Source organism: Psilocybe cubensis, chromosome 9 (genome assembly GCF_017499595.1).
Source record: "Psilocybe cubensis strain MGC-MH-2018 chromosome 9, whole genome shotgun sequence".
NCBI classification, from domain to species: Eukaryota; Fungi; Basidiomycota; class Agaricomycetes; order Agaricales; family Agrocybaceae; genus Psilocybe; species Psilocybe cubensis.
Genome location: NC_063007.1, coordinates 769,116 through 787,890, shown reverse-complemented (window position 1 = coordinate 787,890; position 18,775 = coordinate 769,116). Strand labels below are relative to the sequence as shown.

Genomic DNA, 18,775 nt, shown 5'->3' with positions numbered 1-18,775 from the left:
TTGGCTCCTTTGTTGTCAGTAGCGACCACCAACGGATTTGGGTGAGCAATGTGAAGATATGAAAGAGAAGAAGATAACCACAGCCCTTCTTGTACCGTTCTTGTTAGCACAATGTACTCAGATTCTGTGGAACTAGTGGCGATGCATGTCTGAGTTTTCAAAGACCAGCTCAAAGGTCCGCCAGCAACCATTCATACAAATCCTGAGACGGACGCACGCAAGTCCCTGTTGCCTGCCCAGTCAGCATTGGAGTAACCCTGTAGGCTGTGCAATGCATTCTGTCCACCATAGTGTAGCCAATAATTGCGCGTACCGCTCAAGTAACGAAGAACACGTTTAGCTATAGCGAAATGTCTTGGTTGAGGGTTTGAAGCGTGTTGTGATAAAAGTAGTACGGCTATTGAAATGTTAGGGCAAGAGTGTCGCTGGATGAAGAGGAGTGAACCAATCAAACGTTGGAAGGTGACTTTAATGTCTGGAATATCTGGAAAGACGTTGTTGTCACGGCCAAAGACGTTGTCATCAAGTGGTGTTGAAACGGGACTGCAGTTGAGAAGACCATACTCATTGAGTACACTCTCAATGTATGGAGTTTGGTGAATCCATAGTTCCCAAGTGGCCATATTCCGCTCGTACTGCACTCCCAGGTAAGATTGCAGTGGGCCAAGGTCCTTGATACCGAATCGCTTGTTGACTTCAGATTTGGTGTGGTCAAGAAACGGCTTGAAGTTGGATGCCCCTAGGCCGTCGTCAACATGGATGCATAGCCAGCATTTGACTTGTTCCCCATTCCAAACTCCTTCAAAAATAAATGTGGCATGGTCTTTTTCTGATTGTTTGAAGCCAATGTCCTGGAGCGTTGAGCAAATGAGAACATACCACACGTTGCTTGCCTGCTTCAACCCGTATAACAACTTCTTCAGTCTCCAAACACCTTTCGGAAGCGGTGACAAATAGCCCGCAAGACACTTCATGTATATCACCTCACTCAAATCCCCCCACAGAAAAGCTCTTGTGGCATCAAAGCATTCAATATGCCACCCGTTCAGCGTAGCATGAACCACTATGGCACAAGTTCTGACGGATTTTGATACTGGTGCGAATGTTTCATGATAGTCTATGAGATACTTTTGAGAAAACCCTTGCGCGACCAATCTGGCTTTGTATATCAACTGTCCACTGTTGTTGAACTTGAACTCAAAAACCCATCAACACCCAATTGTATGTTCGCCAAGTGGAAGCTCCTCATCGACGTATACATTCATGGATTTGAACATCTCAAGTTCTTGCTGAATAACTCTTCTCCATTCATCAGCATCTGGACGTTGCATTGCTTCAAAGTAATTTGCCGGTGGAACTTTGAGATCGTAATTTGGGGAATTAAGATTTTGTTTATGCTTGCTCCTGACTGAGAGTAAGATAGCTTTAAAAAAGGCTTCTTTGTCTCGTGCTAGGTAGTCTTCAACGTTGAGTGACACAAATGAAATGTCTGAATAGATGTCATACAAGGAAGATGATGTGTTTTCTAGTAGTCCAACAGAGCAAAAAAGAGATGTGAATGGGTTAGAGTTGCCCCCTTGCTTGTTGGACGGTAGAGTTGTTGTGGAGCGTTCAGCACTTGTTGCTTGATGAGAAGCAATAATCGATTCGCTTTTAGCTTTTTCAGCTTTCCGAAACTGATTGTAGAGTGTTCCACGAGACAATGGGTGACGTTCTCTGGAGGAGGAGCGAGGTGGCGGCAAAACTCAACAAGAGGCTGGAGTTGCGGGCATGTGAAGCGAGGAGGACTGAGTGGGAGTTGCAGGAGGAGGAGTTGCAGGAGGAATAACTTCAATATATAGAGAAGAAATGGATAAAGCAGAAGGAAGAGGGGAAGATTGAAGTAACTCAGGCGCATCTAAATCAGAAGAAGTGGAAATAAAATGAGGAATAGAATCAAGAACGGAATTTGGAACTGAAGGTGAAGAAACAGGATGAGAAGAAGAAAGAGTTTCAAGATGAAAAGGCAAAGAAGAATAATCTATCAAAGAAGGAGAATTATTAACAGTAGAAATAGACGGCATATTCTCATCAAACATGGTGTTTTGCCACCCCTATCCGTTATCGTTATCTGTTACGGTCCCACGCTGTCATGCCTTGTTCTATCTTTGTGTTCGGTCCCACGTCTATCGTTCTCCTGTTTCATCTATTGATAGTTGTCATATGTCGAGTACTCTGGTCCGGGAAGTAGTTACTCTGGTCTCCATGTATATATAGGGTCCTGGGGTCAGTAGTCAGACCCCAGCTTCGATATCAACTTGGTCTTTGGGCATTCTTCTCTCTTGACTTAAGTCGATTCCTAACAGCATATCGAAGCTACCCAACGTTGCCCTGGTACTCTACCCACTGCAGCGCTCGTCTACTCCACTCTACCTTGCCCCCACCTACTATACTCTATGGCCGACCCTCCTTCGCCTTACGATGGGTTCATGACGATGTCCCTCGAGGACCGTTTTGCCCTCCTCTTTAGGGCGCAGCAAGTCAGGTTCGATGCCGATAAAAAGGTTGATGACCGACTGTCTGCCATTGAGTCTAAACTCGAACGCCTCACGGCCTCCCTACCCAAACCGCCTGCCGCTCCCACTCCCTCTGCTCGCGCTGAAGATCGAAGTTTGTGATTGGTTATAAACTATATGTAATCCAACAAACACAAACCCCAGGGAAAGAGTGGTCCAGACTGGATAGGACGAAACCTTCTCCTAAGTTTCTTAAGGGAGGACGCTGCCTAGGATTTAAGTAGATTAGGATGGTGTGGATTGTGAAGGGTAATGAAAGCGAAATAGTAAGAAGAGGATAACCGGGTCGTCTGGGTACGATAGTAAATAAGCCTTCCAAAAATGGGATGGAACCGTGGAATTGGATGGCGGGTGTATATGGAAAGCGTGAAGAAGATGCGTAGATTGCGTATGAGAAATCAATAAATGTGAATCTTAGAGGGGTTGTCTGAAGTGAGTGGGGGACGTTCCGAGGGGAGATAAGAAGATGACTAGGAGTCGGAATGTCGTTAACGGGCTGAATCTTGAAGAATGGTGAAAGTGTCTTTAAATTGACAATCTTTCTGAAGCTTGGAATGAAGCTATACATCGCAGGAGTATTGACTGAATCGAGGATGAAAGACTAAGTCTGTCTCGAATGAAATTGCTCCAGATGAGTTGACGGAGGGAAAGGATGTCTTGAATACACTCCTAACGGCGATGGTTGGAAGGTGTAGAAAGAGTAGGAGCGGTGACGGATTGAATGGAGGAGAGGAAGTAGGGAAGTACTGGAGGTCTGGATAGAAGTTGGATATTCAACTCTGAAAAGAAGAGGCGTTGGATGAGGAGGATGACTGGTCTCGGATGAAATCCTCTCTTAATGGAAAGCGAGATGACTTCGGATGAATGGAAGTAAACTTGGTCTCGACGGAGGGTGGAACTGATGACTGAATTGGACTTGGGTTTGGGCTTGGCTTGAACTTGAGCTTGGAATTGAAATGAATCGATGTGGATTGACTTGAAATTGACTTGACTTGGATGAAAATTGACTTGCTTTGAAGAAAGTGGGGACTGGGTGTAACTTTCCTGTCATTTCGTGTAATTCTACTACAGCTTTTATACTAAAAGCTACGTGAACGAAATACCAATCTAAGCTACTGAAAACCGAGTCATATACTGTACAAAGTGTCAAGAATGAGGCTACGCAAGTGTAACAATAAGCAAGAACAATAAGACATGTCAATATCGACACGACGACAGATAAGAAATGAATAGGATGAGTAAGAAAGAAGTGTATGACGAAGGTGAATGGTAATACAGATTAGATAAAAGAAGCAAGGATGAGTCAGAAAGCATAGAAGATTGGTAAGACAAAGACAATAAAAGCGCAACAGACAATAGAAAAGATATAAATAAACACAAAAGGATGAGTAAGACAAACCAAAAATAAGTTGGAATGAGTAATCCGCAGCCTGACGCTGAGTAAGACCATTGAATTGATAAAAATAGAGTTGACAGTCCGGCTGTGCAAGGCAGTGTAGAAAGCTATGCAGTTTGATGGTTGACTGATCCGTCGCATAGCCTTGATGATCTGACGAAGTGACATGATCCGGAATAACGTGGCTTCCATGTGACAAGTGTTGATAAGATAAGATGTGTGGATGACTTATGGAAAGAATGACTGCTTGGGTTGAGGGCGTCGTGTGTAGATCCAAAATGAACATCTCATCTCCAATCAGGATTGGGGTATGATATCCGTCCCAAACTTGAGAAATCAACCGTCCCCGGTTGCGGAAGGAAGGGGGGGATAGATTAGAAATCGTCCATATCGTCGCTCCATGTGTCTTCATCTTCCTCACTCTCGTGTCCAAGTTCTCTGATCATCCGGTCTAGCTGAGGTCGAGGAATGACTGAACCGTCTCGTGGAAAATAGCGAAGAAGTCGGAAAGCAGCTACGCCTTGAGCCAGTTGCGTACCATTAAGTTCTCTAAGCACATATGATCCTCCTCGTGTCTGTCGTACAACTTCGTAAGGTCCAAGGTATCGTGGCTTGTGCTTGCGATTCATCTCCTTCTCGACTTGACTGTTCCTAACAAGGACTAGATCACCAAACTTGAAGCTTTCTTGTCGAAGACGTCGAGCAAATCGTCGTTCAAAAGTAGCTTTGGATTGAAGTCGTGATTGTTTCAGAACGTCGGCTATGTTGGCTAAGTCTTCATCTCGTTTCATGAGTTGTCGAACACGGAGAGCTAGGAGATCTTCGGAACTCATTCCTTGTCGGAATCCATCAACTAGAAATGTGGCTTCAAGGAGATCGAATGGAAGAACAGGATGAACACCATGCATGACGTAGAAAGGGGAATGTCCAGTAGAGCGTCGAGTAATGCATTTGTCGGAGAAGAGTGTGTGATGAACGTACTGTGGCCAGTCTAGAGGTCGGTCGCCGCAAGCTTTGAGAATGGATTCACGGAAGTCAATGTGACCACGTTCAATAGATCCATTGGCTTTAGAGTTGTAAGGAGAAATGCGAACTTGAGGAATGCCGTACTTTTCCATCAAAAGACTGAAAGCGCCAGAGACTTCTACTCCATTGTCCGTGCGTACAATAGCAATAGCACCATATCGGCATATGACTTCTTCCCAAAAGAAAGTGGCCAGCTCTTCGGAACGTAAAGACTTGAGGGCACGTCCTTCAGGTGCACGTGATAAGTCGTCTCGGGCTAGGACTACGTATCGGAAGCGTCCAGACTTGGGCATGTACATGACGTCGACATTGATGATAGTGAAGATAGTTGGGGTAGCTGTGATAGTGATAGGAACTTCGCTTTTCTTGGTGGATCTGATCTGACATTCATGGCAAGTAGCGAGATGATGCTTGATATCCTGAAAAAGAAATGGCCAGAAAAACCGAATGCGAATAACTCCAAACACACCGTATACTCCTCGATGTCCGAGTTCTTCATGAGCTTGAGTAAGAATGAGACGTCGCTTGTCTGGATCTAGAATAACCAAGAGTGGAGGTCTTCCTTGTCGTCGTCGATAGAGTTGATCATCTTTGAGATAGTACTGAGTAGCGCGAGCAAGGAATCGTCGTCGGGACTGCAAATTGGGAAAAGGGGGTATAGTTTGGTCTGTAAGAAATTGAAGAATTTGTCGAAGTGTCCGTTCTTGAGAAGAAGAAGAAGCAATAAAAGAAGGAAGCGAGATAGAGTCATACGATGGCATAGAAGAGGGAGTAAAAAGAAAAGTAGGGAAAAATTTGACCGTATTAAGAAGAGCAATATCGTCGAGCCAGTCATCGTCTTCTTGAGGTTCTTCTAACTCTTCAGAAGTTGGTTGTCGCCTTGAAAGTCCATCAGGTCCACGATGATTACCGGCCTTTACATGGATGAGCTTGAAGTCAAAGAGAAGAATGCCTTGTATCCATCGATTCATACTAGCACTAGGCTGCAAGTCAGGCTGATTGAGCATGCCTTTGATGTACTTGGCGTTGTTAGGAGGAGACCCGGAGACGAGGCGGGAGAGAGAGACGAAGGACCAGAACGTGTTGGGTGTGCTAACAAAGAAGGAACTGAGGCTACGTAGCTACGGGTGTGTCTACAAATACTGTGTGATATGTGACTACAGGCACGTGTGTGTGTCTACGTTAGAGGGAACTCTAACATCACCCCCCTCTTAAAGGTGGGCGTCCGGGATGTTGTGGAGGCGTATGTAATTGTTTAGTACTTCAGAGTTAGGGAAGGATGAGTGGCTTGACCACGAAGCGTCTTCCTCTGTGCAGCCATCGAGCAGCACGAGGAACTGTGTTCCACTGCGCAGGGCCCTGTGGCCGAGCACACTTGCAATGTCTGGGGGTGGTAACGCGGGGGGAGGTGTTGGTGTCGCGGGTGAAGTTTGGGAATCGAATTCTGCTGGTATGAAACGGGAGAGTTTAGAGACATGGAAAGTAGGGTGGATCGACCACGAGGCCGGTAGGTCGAGGGTGTAAGACTGGATGCCAACGCGTTTCGTCACAGGAAAAGGTCCGTGACGCTTAACATCGAGCTTTTTAGACGGACGTGAGGACTTGATGTCGGAGGCGCTGAGCATCACCATGTCGCCAACATTGAAGACGGGTGGAGCGCGGTGAGAGGTGTCATAGGATCGCTTCATTGCATCAGCGGCGAGGTTTAGCGCTGAAGCGGATTCCTTCGCGAGGGAATCCATTTGAGAGGCGAATTCAAGAGCTTTGGGGACACGGTCGTCCGAGAGGCGTGCGGGTTGCAGGGTTCGGCGGGGGTTGGAGCCATAGTTTAGGAAGAAGGGCGAGAAGCCAGTGGACGAGTGAATCTTATTGTTGATAGCAAATTCGGCGCATGCAAGCCATTCCACCCAATCATTTTGCCTGTTATTCACAAAGATCCGTAGGTATTGTTCGATTTCTTGATTGACGCGCTCAGTTTGTCCGTCTGTTTGAGGTCGAAATGCGGTGGACGCGTTCTGTGAAATGCCTAGCAGGTCGTTGAGGGCCCGAGTAAAGTTTGACAGGAAGATTGAACCACGGTCGGAGATGATGCGTCGTGGCAGTCCGAAGTCTTTCCAGACATGGTCGCGGAAGAGGCGCGCGAGACCCTCAGAAGTGATTGACTTTTTGCATGGGATGATACGAACCATTTTTGAGAGTCTATCGACGACGACAAAGATCGAATCGAAGCCGCGAGATTTAGGTAAGTCCACGATGAGATCACAGGAAATGATCTCCCAATTGGAGGAAGGGATTTCGTTGGGGGTCAGTAGGCCCGCGGGCGCCATCCTCAGAGGCTTAGTTGATTGACAGGTGGGGCATCCATCAACGTAACGCTTCGCGTCTTTTGATAGTGACGGCCACCAATAGTCGCGCAGGACGAGTTCCATGGTCTTCATCCGGCCAGGGTGGCCTACGGATTGGTGATCATGACAGTCGGCGAGTATTCGTTGACGCAAGTTGCCTTTGTTTGGCACAAAGATTCGGTTATGCCATGAAAGCAAGCCGTCGTGGAGGGACCAGCCAGGCAGGTTCTTGTGCTTTTCCCACATTTCAGTGATTTGGTGCTGGTGAGTTCGAATGTCAGCCAGGACGGGGTCATCCCCAATTGAGCATTCAGCAGTACGTCGAATGTGTTCTGGGCGCAGTAAGGTGACGTTTTCGTTGTCGCCAACACCTTTATCGTAGTCGGGGCGGCGGGACAACGAGTCTGCGCAGATCATGGTCGGGCCTGGCTTGTGGACGAGTACGAAATCGAATTCAGCGAGCTGCAGGGACCAGCGAGCCTGACGACGGTTCAATTTCTGAGCGGTCATGAAATACTGAAGGTTCTTGTGATCGGTGTGGATCTCAACAGGAGAATCGGAGCCGTGGAGGTAGCGTCGCCAGTCATCGAGAGACCTCATGATTGACAGTAGTTCGCGGTCATGTATCTCGTAGTTGCGCTCAACGGGACTGAGGGCTTTTGAAGCAAACGCGACCGGTTGCCAGGAATTGTCAACAAATTGGCTGAGCACCGCGCCGGTTGCGTATCCAGAGCTGTCTGCCTCTATGCGGAATGGGGCACCGTCGCGGGGAAGAAGTAGCACCGGGTGTGAAGCGCAGGCGGATTTGAGCTCGTTGAAGGCGGATGTTGACAAATTGTCCCATACCCAAGGCGCCGAACCACCCAGGGCATGCAGGGGAGCGGCAATGCGGGAGAAGTTCTTGATAAACCTACGGTAGAAGTTGACGAAACCGAGGAACTGTTGGACGTCCTTACGACAGCGCGGGATTGGCCAAGAGGTGATAGCGTCAACTTTCTTGGGATCCATGGACATTTTCCCGTGGCCGACAATGACGCCCAAGTATTCCACACGGTCCTGCTCAAAACAGCACTTTTCTGGCCGCAGATAAAGCTTGTTGTCCTCCAGAATCTGCAAGACATTGCGGACAAGATGTCGATGGGACTGGACATCATCAGTGAAGATGAGGATGTCATCCATATATATCACGACATGGCCGCCAGCAATGAGATCCTTGAACAGATCGTTCATCATATTCTGGAAGGTAGCTGGTGAGTTTGTCAATCCAAAGAACATTACAAGAGGCTCAAAAAGTCCAAACTCCGTGATAAAGGCAGCCTTGTGCTCATCGCCTTCCCTGATACGAATGTTATTGAAACCCCAGCGGACGTCAAGTTTGGTGAATACTTTCGCGCCTTTAAGCTTGTCCATGAGGTCAGAGATGAGCGGCAATGGATAGCGGTTCTTGATCGTGATATCGTTCAGGCGTCGGTAGTCTTGCACAGGGCGCAGTGAGCCATCCTTTTTCTGGATGAAGAAGAAAGGGGCGGCATAGGGAGAGATGGAGTCCCGTATACGGCCAGTGCGTTTTTCCTCTTCTATCCATTCCTTGACCTTCGAGGTTTCAGCGGGCGACAGACGGTACGGCTTTGCTTTGAACGACTTTGCATCTGGTTTCAGGTTAATAGCATGATCCCATGGGCGACGGGGTGGGAGCTCGTCAAACTCCTCTTTGGAGAAAACAGGTGCAAATTCCTTCAGGTAGCGGTCGGGATATGAAGCTGCTTCACGTTGAGTTCGCAAAAAGTGAGAAATGCGGTGGTCGCATGAGCCATGGACTTGTTCGGACGTGAACTCATTGAGGTCAACCGCGCACATCGATTCACCATCGGCAAGTTCACCAGCAAAGGCGTCAGCCCATTCCGCAGCAGAGACCGGCGTGAAGGGGCCCGGGCTGTCATCAAAGATGTCGTCTTCACGGAGCTGGGGTCCTTCGCGGCAAACATTCACGGTTTCGCCATCAGGGTGCGAAGTCGGCAGCACGTCAGCACCACAGGACGTGGGGCAGCGTGCAAAGCAGAGCTTGGCCTCTCGCCAGTCAACAAGCGGATTATGGAACCAGAGCCAGGAGTGCCCGAGGATGAGGGAAGATGATCCCGTGTTGGTGACTGAAAGGCGGAGTCGCTCAACATGGTTTTCAATGCGGATGACAAGGTAAACAACATCTGTGATAGCACCGTTGGCATTGCGAGTTCCGTCTGCATTGTAAACGCTAACGGGGTGGGGCAGCCGCTCAGTCACCCATCCATTGAGTTTGACAAAATCGGAGTGCACGTAACAACCAGTGGCACCGCTGTCTAAGAGCGCTTTCAGCGACACCAAAGAGGTCGAGCCTGGGGGTGCAGCCGACATTGGAATGTCAAGGCATTTACTCCCCATGCGGGAGATGTAGTCGCGGGGCTTCTTGAGCTGCTGGAGGACTTTGGCGGCGTCGGTCCAGGGGAGATCGCAAAGAGCAGCAATCAGATCATCGTCAATGTCGTCCCAACGCTCCTTTGGGGCCCAGGATTTGAGCAGGCTCTCGGTTCGCCAAGGCGTGCTGCGTAATCGGCGCAAGTTGCACAGGACGGTGCGGACAGGTGTAGGGATTGAAGGCGGGCAGTCTGTGTGGTCAGCGACGGGCGGGCTGCAAAGTAGAGAGTCGCGTGGGGCCGGTGGTGGACTTGCATCGTGTGTCATAGAGACAGATGCATCATCGTGGGCGGAGGTTTGTTGAGCAGGCTTGGTTGGCGAATCTTCATCCGAATCATCAGAGGCATCTGGGGCTTGCAGCTCTGGTGGATCATCCTCAGGACAGGATAAAAAGAGGTCTGAATATGGAATGCAATCGGGTGCCATAGTTGGAGGTTGTGGGTGCGCGGGCAGGAGTGTTGGTGTCGGGTAGTCGGAGTTGGGTGATGTTGTTGAAGAAGAGGGCTTGTCAGGAGTCAATACAGAATTGGATAATGAAGGTTGAGGGGTCGCGTAAACAGGTAACACGGGCAGAGGTACGGATTTTGGAGACAATGCAACATGCAATTTGGGAGTAATTACAGGGTTGTTGTACAGAAGCGGCGAGGACGTACTACTCACTCGACGCAAGAAACAAAATCCGAATCATCAAACAAGGCACTTTCGTCAACATCAACGCATCGAATCTCATGCTTGTCGTCATCAGGCAAAGCATCAAAGCACTCGAGGACGGCCCGAGCTCGTTCCAGTTTTGCGCGTGATTTGCGTTGGAATTCGAGATCTTTGGGTTTGGGGCAGACTCGCATGAAGTGGCCAAATACGCCGCAGTTAAAGCAGGGCAGGGCGGCACGTCGATTCGGAGCAGCGGAGATGTTTGCAGGTAGAGTCGCGTTGGGGGCAGGAGCAGCGGGGCGGGGGTTGCTAGACTTTTGAACAGTGGAAGGGGTGGAGGTGAAAGAAGGGGGAGGACGCCAGGTGGCGGTGGTGTTGACGACCGGAGTCACCGTGGCATCAGTCTCACGCAGTCTGTGAGCCATCAAGATTGCGGCACTCTTCCATTCCGCGAATGTGGGCATCTCACGGTGTGTTCGTCCAATCTCCTCCATAATACGCTTATCCAAGGCCATTTTGAAGCATTGGATCAACGCTTCGTCGTTAAACTTGGAGCGAAAGGCAAGGTTCTCGAAGATAATAATGAACTCTTGAGTGGGCGTGGAGTTCTGACGGATGCACATGATCTCGCGTGCCGCGCGTTGTTGCGAGAAATGGAACAGGAAGGAGTCTTTCACGCGCTCCTCAAAGTCGGACCAGTTGGTTAAGACGCATTGCCCAGACTCTAGCTCTTCAATGAGCTGGTTACGCCAGACAGCGGGCGTGCCGGTCTTGAAAGAACTGAGAGCGGTGCGTACTTTGGAATCAGTGGTTTTGTATGCTTCGGGGTCGGAGTGAAAAAAGTTACGCCATGAGGCCAGCAAGTCTTCGACAGTATCAGAGGAGCCGTCGAAGGCACCTGGAAAGGGCACCTTATAAGCGCGTGAATCACCAGAGCGGGCGGTAGAGGTAGTCGCAGAGGAGTGGGTAGAGGTTTGGAGTTGGGGTAACGCGAGGAATGATTTGAACATAGTTTCGGCTTGTATACGCGACAGTTCGAGAATATCTTTCATAGTTTCTTTATTGGATTCCTGGCTAGCCTTAATGAGAGCGATAATGGCAGGGTCAATTCGGGACACAGTGTCGTCATCACTACCGTCACGACCACGACGGGGGGAGACCGAACGACCTTTACTTTTTCCGGGAGGCATGAGTGCAAACGATAAGCGAGAAGCGAATTAAAAAAAGGAAAGAGAAAAAAACAGAGAGGGTGGGTGTATGCGCCAAAAGGGTGAATATATGCGCTTCTAATCGGAGGGTTCAAGGTCAGGTAAGCTGTCTGGGGTAGAGGACCTGGAGAAGAGAGGAGAGCTGAGAATATCGTCAAGGCGGGCGTGAAGTCCAGACAAAATAGCAGGGCTAAGAGAGGTGGTAAAAGCCAGATTATCAATGCGGCGAGACAGAGTAGCCAGACAATCTTGTAGGTCGCGAACGCGATCAGCCTGGTCGTGTAGGTAACGCAACTGTCTTTCAGCGGAAGCGAGAAGGTCTCTGGTATGTGAGATTGACCGTTGACAGTCTATAACAGCAGCAGTAAGTCGCCGAAGGGTATCAAAAGATGCACCCTGGTTGGAAGCAATACGCAGGGTTTCTTCGTGCAACAAGAGGTCTCTTTGCAAAAAAAATAATTGCCAAGAGTAGCGGTCACAAGTGTCGGTACAGGCTTCGATATCCTGCTGGATGGGCAGGATCGAAGGGGAACGAGGTAGTCCAGGCAGTTTGGGAAACGGTGGTATTGAAATGCCAAAAGGCGATGAGAGAGGATGTTTTGAATGTGTTAGAGTTCCTTCTTGATGTTAGGAGGAGACCCGGAGACGAGGCGGGAGAGAGAGACGAAGGACCAGAACGTGTTGGGTGTGCTAACAAAGAAGGAACTGAGGCTACGTAGCTACGGGTGTGTCTACAAATACTGTGTGATATGTGACTACAGGCACGTGTGTGTGTCTACGTTAGAGGGAACTCTAACAGGCGTCGACTTCAACGTAGAGGTTCTTGACTCCAATAAGATAGAGGCGGAATTCTCGAAGAGCACGGAAAAGACCATATAACTCAAGCTTGGGCTGACTGTATCGTGCTTCTCGTGGATTAAGTGAGATAGAACCATAGCGGACAGGTCGTCGGATGCCTTCTTTGTCAAGCTGATAGAGAATAATACCAATAGCAATGTGAGAAGTGTCCACGGCAAGAATAACTGGGCGATCGGATGAATAGTCAATAGAAGTGAGAACAGGAGGATTGGAAATGATTTCTTTGAGAGTTTGGAAAGAGTCTTCTCGTTGTTGAGTCCAGACAAAGGGTTCGTCCTTACGATAGAGTTCTGTGAGTGGTCGGACAAGGGCTGAGTAATTTCTGATCCAAACACGCATTGTTCCGCATAGACCTAGAAAGGATCGGATGTCGTGAACAGACTTTGGTCGTGGCCAATCAGTGACTTTCTGTATCTTGCTCTGATCGGGTAGTCGTCCATCCGGAGTGCATAACTGTCCAAGGATAAGAACTTTAGGCTGAGCGAGCTGAGTCTTTGGTCCAGAAAATGTAGCACCAGCACATCCCATGCGGTGCATAACTCGATGAACATCTTGAGCGTGTTCCCAGACAAATCGTCGTATTCCTGGATTTTCTGGAAGTGTTTCTGGATTGCCGTCCTCGTCTAAGTACTGTGTTGGAGGGCCTTTGATAGGAACATCGTCGATAAAGACATTGGCTACGTGAGGGATCTCGTCACGAAGGATGAAGGTTGTACAGGCTTGAAATTCCGCTACTGCATTCGTATATCCCATAGGCATTGAAGTAAGTCGAAGAGGTCCAATAGGCGACTGGAATGTGGTAAGATCTCTGCTCATAGGATGGATTTTGCGTGCGTCATATCCCCAATATAAGTCAAAGACCGTGTAAATAGAATAACCAGCAAAGGGAACCACAAAGTCGTCAAGAACTGGAGGAACTCCTGCGTCGCGATAGGAAATAGAGTTAAGAATCTGCAGATCATGAACTAGACGGATAGCACCAGATGTCTTCTTCTTGACCCAGAAAATTGGAGAGCGATACGGAGCTTGGCTTGGTTCGTATACTCCAGCGTCTATCTTTTCACGTAAGAGACTGATAACTTGATCCTTGATGCCGGGTGGAATAGGAATATTTCGGACTACCCAGGGCTCGTGATCCTCAACAGGAAAGATGTATGGAGAGAAGTATTCTTCAGAAAATGTTCCACGTTCGGACTGATGAAAAGCGAGTGAGCGTTCATTGAGTTTAAGAATATGAAGGAAAAGCTTTTCTTCTTCCGGCCATAGGAATTTGTTGGCGTTAATGTTCATTGATTGTATGCGTTCAAGGGTGAGTCTGGTTGTTGGCGTAAAGGCAGGGGGATGGAGTGGGAGAGGTGGGAGAGATAATAAGGGATCAACAGGAATTCGTCGTATAACTTTGGCCGATTCTGGAGTAACCCGATTTATAGGTCTAACTTTCCGATCGACTCGTTTATAGGCTGTATTGGCAGAAGAGGGGGAAAGAATAGGTGATATGAATTGATTCATGGAGGCTTGGAAGGTTGATAGTGTCGATCCTGACGCGGCAGTGAATACAAAACCAATTGTAGGAGAGCTTGACGACCTTGCCGAATTAGTTTGGTTGACGGTGGGTTTAGCAGTAATATCTGAATTGAGTGACCATGATCTCGCATAAATGCTTTGATCTATCCGAAATTTCTGTAGGTCTTGACCCATCAGAGGTAATGGAGTGGTCGTCCTTCTTATCTTGTCCGTAAGCTTGATTTTTCGCTCTTTGTGGATAAGATGAAGCCCTTCCCGATTCTGTAGGAGTTCGAGGTGTATTGGAGGCGTGATGGTGGTGTATATTGGAGATAGAGATTCCGTATAGCATTCCTTTGGGAGGTTGCGCGTGTTTCTCCAAGAACTCTGCAATAGGTGACCTGAGGATTTGTTTGCGGACTGAAGTGGTGAAGCGGGGGTAGAACAAATAAATAAAAGGGAGGAATAAATAAAGGTTAGTTTAACGACTTTTCGGTCGACGTACATACAAATGGATAAAGTGGAAAGAAAATGAAAATAAAAGGTAAAGGAAAAGGTTGTATGGCGTGGAGTTGCCATTGAGAGTGTGAATGTGAGGAAAAGGCACATAAAAGAAAAGTGGAGGTATTCAAGAACTCGTTGCACAAATGAAAAATCTACATAAGTGTCCGTGAAATGGAAAAGAGAAACGCAAAATGTGGAAATAAAATGGGAGGTGGAATAAAGGCATAACGATGAGGAAGAAGAAACACCAGCAACAGCAAAGGTGACAAAGAAAAATTGAGGGGATCGGAGAACAAAGAGAGGGCGTTGAGGAAGCAAGCTGATGTCCATGCACCGTCCAGATAGTCAGTACAATGTGTTGGCGTCCAAGGGATGCTCTTCCGTGTTGTCAATACAAAAGGGACTTTCTTCTCCATACTGATAGTACCATTCGTTTCCATCGTCCATATTTGAAGCTCGCGATTCGTGCATTGTGCTGGTTATTGGAAGAGGTAAAAGGGAAGAATTGTGGTCGACCTCTTTGCCATTTTGAGCGATTCGTAGCTCTTCTTCATCCTTGTTTAATGGCTCCTTCGGACTGTCGTGGGCTACTCGCAGAGGATGTACCAAAGCTTTCGGGCCTCGATGATGCTCGTCTACATTTGCGGTGACCGTCGATGATACACGTGTTTCTTGGTGAATCATAATCGAAAGAGGCGTCTCTGGAAGAGCAGAATTTCGGGAATGAGGTTGGGGAATAGAAGAAGCGTTTTGAGAGCGAATGGATTGGGGAATAAAATGAGTCCAGGATGCTGAGTGACGTTGGCCCATTGGATAGGCACTGACTGAAGCAGAGTGGTTAGATTGAGACGAGATACCAGTGCGACTGAAGTGTAGAATAGTTGGAGTCGTCGTCAAGTTTATATGGCTGTCTCTCTGCGGATAAACATAATGGACAAAGGCCGTTCCTGTTCGGTCAGAAACAACACGAGTAGGAGAAGAATAAGTGGCGTCGTATAGAATCCAGTCTTCAAAGCGCAAGTGGGGGTTGAGCATTCCCATAGCCGTAAGGTGAGTATTGTCAGAAGAGAATTGAATAGCTTCTACTTCGGGTGAGCTCAATTGTTCCATTTCTGGATCGTCGTCAGCTGGTTCTTCTTCATGTGGGTCGTTATTGTCTGAAGTGTGGGATTTGATGGACGGATTGACAGATGGTGATGGTGGCTGTTCTATTTGTGGGGCCTCATGTGTGGAATCGTAAGGTGGTGTGGAAATATGACCATAATGGGCAGTCGCATTGAATTGAGAAGTTCCCGAGTCATCTTGATACATTGAGTCATAATCGGAAGCGTAGAGACCGTGAGAGGAGTCCTGAGTCGAGTCATGTTCGCAGTTGGAGTCAGAGAAAGAGGGTGCATCTTGTGAAGTGGATAAGTCCTCATTTGGGTTAGCAGATTCGTCCCGATTCAGAGATTGTTGCCTAGTAAGGATAGATAACTCGATCATGGAAGGGGTAGGTGATGGATAGCGAAGGTCGTCCAATAATTCACCGGGTTCTAGATCTTCTTCAATTTCACCTTCTTCGGCATCCGGATTAGCTAAGGAGAGGTCGTTGTGTGCTAACATTGTGTGGGGGGTCTTGTCGTAAATGGTATCCGTGAAGTAACGCCGGTCGTGCTGAGTATCAGGTGTCACAAGGAATTTCTGCTCACGTGTAGGATCTTTGACGTCATAGAAGGCAATGAAGGTCCCTTCGGGTCGTTCTAGAATGTCCACATAGTTGTCACGGGTCCATGGACGTCCCAAGAGTATATCAAACTGGACTTTGTCGGATACATAGCAATGAGCACGCGTCCTGACTGTACCAATATCAAGTTGAACATTTCCAACGAATCCAAGCATGTGGGATTTGCCGCCATGAATATCGACCATAACAATAGTATTCCGGCTGTCCATCGGCAACTTGACAATCTTCTTCCAAGCCTGTTTGCTTAGAATGTTCTGCGTAGATCCACTGTCAATCAAGGCATTGAGTTCGTGACCATTACACATTAATGTGATTCGAAGAAGGGGCTTGTGAGCGCGAAGGGATTCGACTGAATTGGTCTCGTGCATGTATTGAACAGGTACGTCCTTTTCGGCACTGCGAATGATGTCTAGAACTTCCTTATCGGAAAGCTTTAAGTTGCTGTTTGCCAATGAAGCTTTGAATTCGTCGACAGTAAGGGTCTTGCCTTTGATGCTGTTGATAAGAAGGGTCCTAAGGTCCTTTGAAACTCCAAGTAGCTCGCCGAACGTCGCATTAACGGGTTGATTAAGGCATCGTCTGAGAATGGCCATAGTGTCGACAGTTTGGGATATGTCAGAGACACGTTTCTGAGGTGCTGCACGTGGCTTGGTAACTGATTTGCCTCGTTCTAGACTAGGAGTGACATCTTCCATGATTTGATCATCATCGGCCGGATCAAAAACCTCGTGTCGTTGGGCAGTCTCGGGATGTTCCGTTGGATTTGCCCTAATTGGGACATTGGGTTGAGCTTGTTTGACAGGAATTGATGGATTTATTTCGGCAGAAGGTTGATTAATTGACGGGATTGGGACAGGTTGAATGGAAGTGGAGCTAGGCACGTTGTTTGGCAATCCAGAGTTAGCCGGACGTTTAAGAATAGATGGGATCTGAGAAGAATCCTTAGCTTTACTCATTTCCGCTCGCTTCCCTTTCAGATACGCGGGTTCCGGAGGTACCACAGCGTCCATGACCTGTTTGCGTGCAGCACGTGTTCGCTTTTCAGTTGGGATTCGATTACCAGGACCTGCCAGCGTAAACTCAAACTCGTCTTCTCCATCCCAGGTTCCAATGTCGTCCTCTTCTTCTTCTGCAACCATGGCTCTGTAGTTCTTGAACATCTGACCATAATATGCTTCGGATACGGCTATGCTTGTAGTAGCAACTTGAGGAGGAGGAGGCTGTTGTTGACGAAGGACTGCTTGTGCGATTGACTCTCCATTCTGGCGAATAATGCGGGATCCATCAGGGAAGACAACTCGATTGCTACTATCTCTGGAGATGAGCTTGCGGTTTGTAAGATCAATGAGCGTCGGGCAGTTGTTGATTCCATGGCCTTGTTGGTGGCAACCATAGCAGATGATCTCGGATGCGGACTGACGTGGTGCTCGTGGTGCTGGAGGTGCTGACTGACTTGCGATTGGGACTGGCTGAGCTGGCTGTGCACTTGGATTCATAATGGCCGGAGCAATGAGCATATTAGCAAGAGCGGGTTCCAACTTGATGGCGCGAAGATAATAAATGGCGTACGAAGAATCATGGATGGTGAGCTTCGACATCTGCTTGATCAAGTTCTCCACTTCGTCATCCTTGTGCGCTTGCTTCTCTTCCTTGTCTAGATCCTGAAAAATGCGCTTGGTCTCTTCCGGGGGATTGTATGGACGTTCACGGGCATCGCGTGTCTCAATGTTAGGAAACATCTCCTGTAAGTACTTCTTGATCTCGTCAAAGACTGATGAGCGCTCTGGATACGAATCCTTTGGAGGAATAAGAGACGTGAAGGGGCGTGCAGAAGGATTGTCAAAGATTCCAACGTCAAAGCGGTCTCGTTTAAAGATGATTTCAACTGCCTTGGTGACGTCTTCAATGGAAAAAGGTGAGGAGAGATCGATATGAGGATTAAAGACCATGATCTTGCTTTCGAGCGCAGGTCGGAGGGATTCATTGATTCCTAGCCAGAAGTATTGATTGTATTCCGTCTTGGATATCTTGTTGTTGTTGAGAAGCCAACCAGCGATGCGAATGTATTGCTTCTGATACTCGCGGAAGTCGTCGAGAGAGCGCATAGAAAGATTGGAGTGTTGGAAAGCGTAAGCACGAAGAGTACTCAACGTGAACTTCTGCGTTGTCCTAGCATGATCAAAGATCTTGAGCATATCAGTCTTGAGTCGTTCCCATTGCTTGGCATGGTGGCTGGGTAAACCTTCAATGATTTCTCTGCTCTCTTGGTTGCAGCATTGAACCATGTATCGTACTTTGTCATCGTCGAGAGTGACATTGTACTGATCAAAAATGCGGTTGCAGTGATCCAAGAAATTCTTGACGTCGACGTAAGATCCAGTGAATTTTGGAGCAGCACTAGATTTAGGAACAGGCATATCGACAGGAGTACGTTGGATGATGGTAGTAGCCATAGTGGGAGTAGAGGATGGAAGCGGATTGCCAGAATCAGTCATAGCGTAAACCAGTTACAGAGTCAGAAAGTGTCGCCTAGAATTGTTGCCTAGAGTTGC

At 48.0% G+C, this 18,775-nt stretch overlaps 2 protein-coding genes across 2 annotated transcripts; both read left to right on the top strand.

Moving 5' to 3' along the window:
* Positions 1-1,065: 1,065 nt before the first annotated feature.
* JR316_0009691 (uncharacterized protein) lies at positions 1,066-1,828 on the top strand (the record flags this gene model as incomplete). Its single annotated transcript, XM_047895381.1, has 3 exons — positions 1,066-1,096; positions 1,117-1,367; positions 1,667-1,828. 3 exons carry the CDS (start codon positions 1,066-1,068, stop codon positions 1,826-1,828), a joined length of 444 nt encoding a protein of 147 aa, XP_047745100.1.
* Positions 1,829-2,435: 607 nt separating this feature from the next.
* Positions 2,436-2,657, top strand: JR316_0009690 (uncharacterized protein; the record flags this gene model as incomplete). Its single annotated transcript, XM_047895380.1, has 1 exon — positions 2,436-2,657. The coding sequence occupies one exon, from the start codon at positions 2,436-2,438 to the stop codon at positions 2,655-2,657; it is 222 nt and encodes a 73-aa protein (XP_047745099.1).
* Between the last annotated feature and the right edge of the window lie 16,118 nt (positions 2,658-18,775).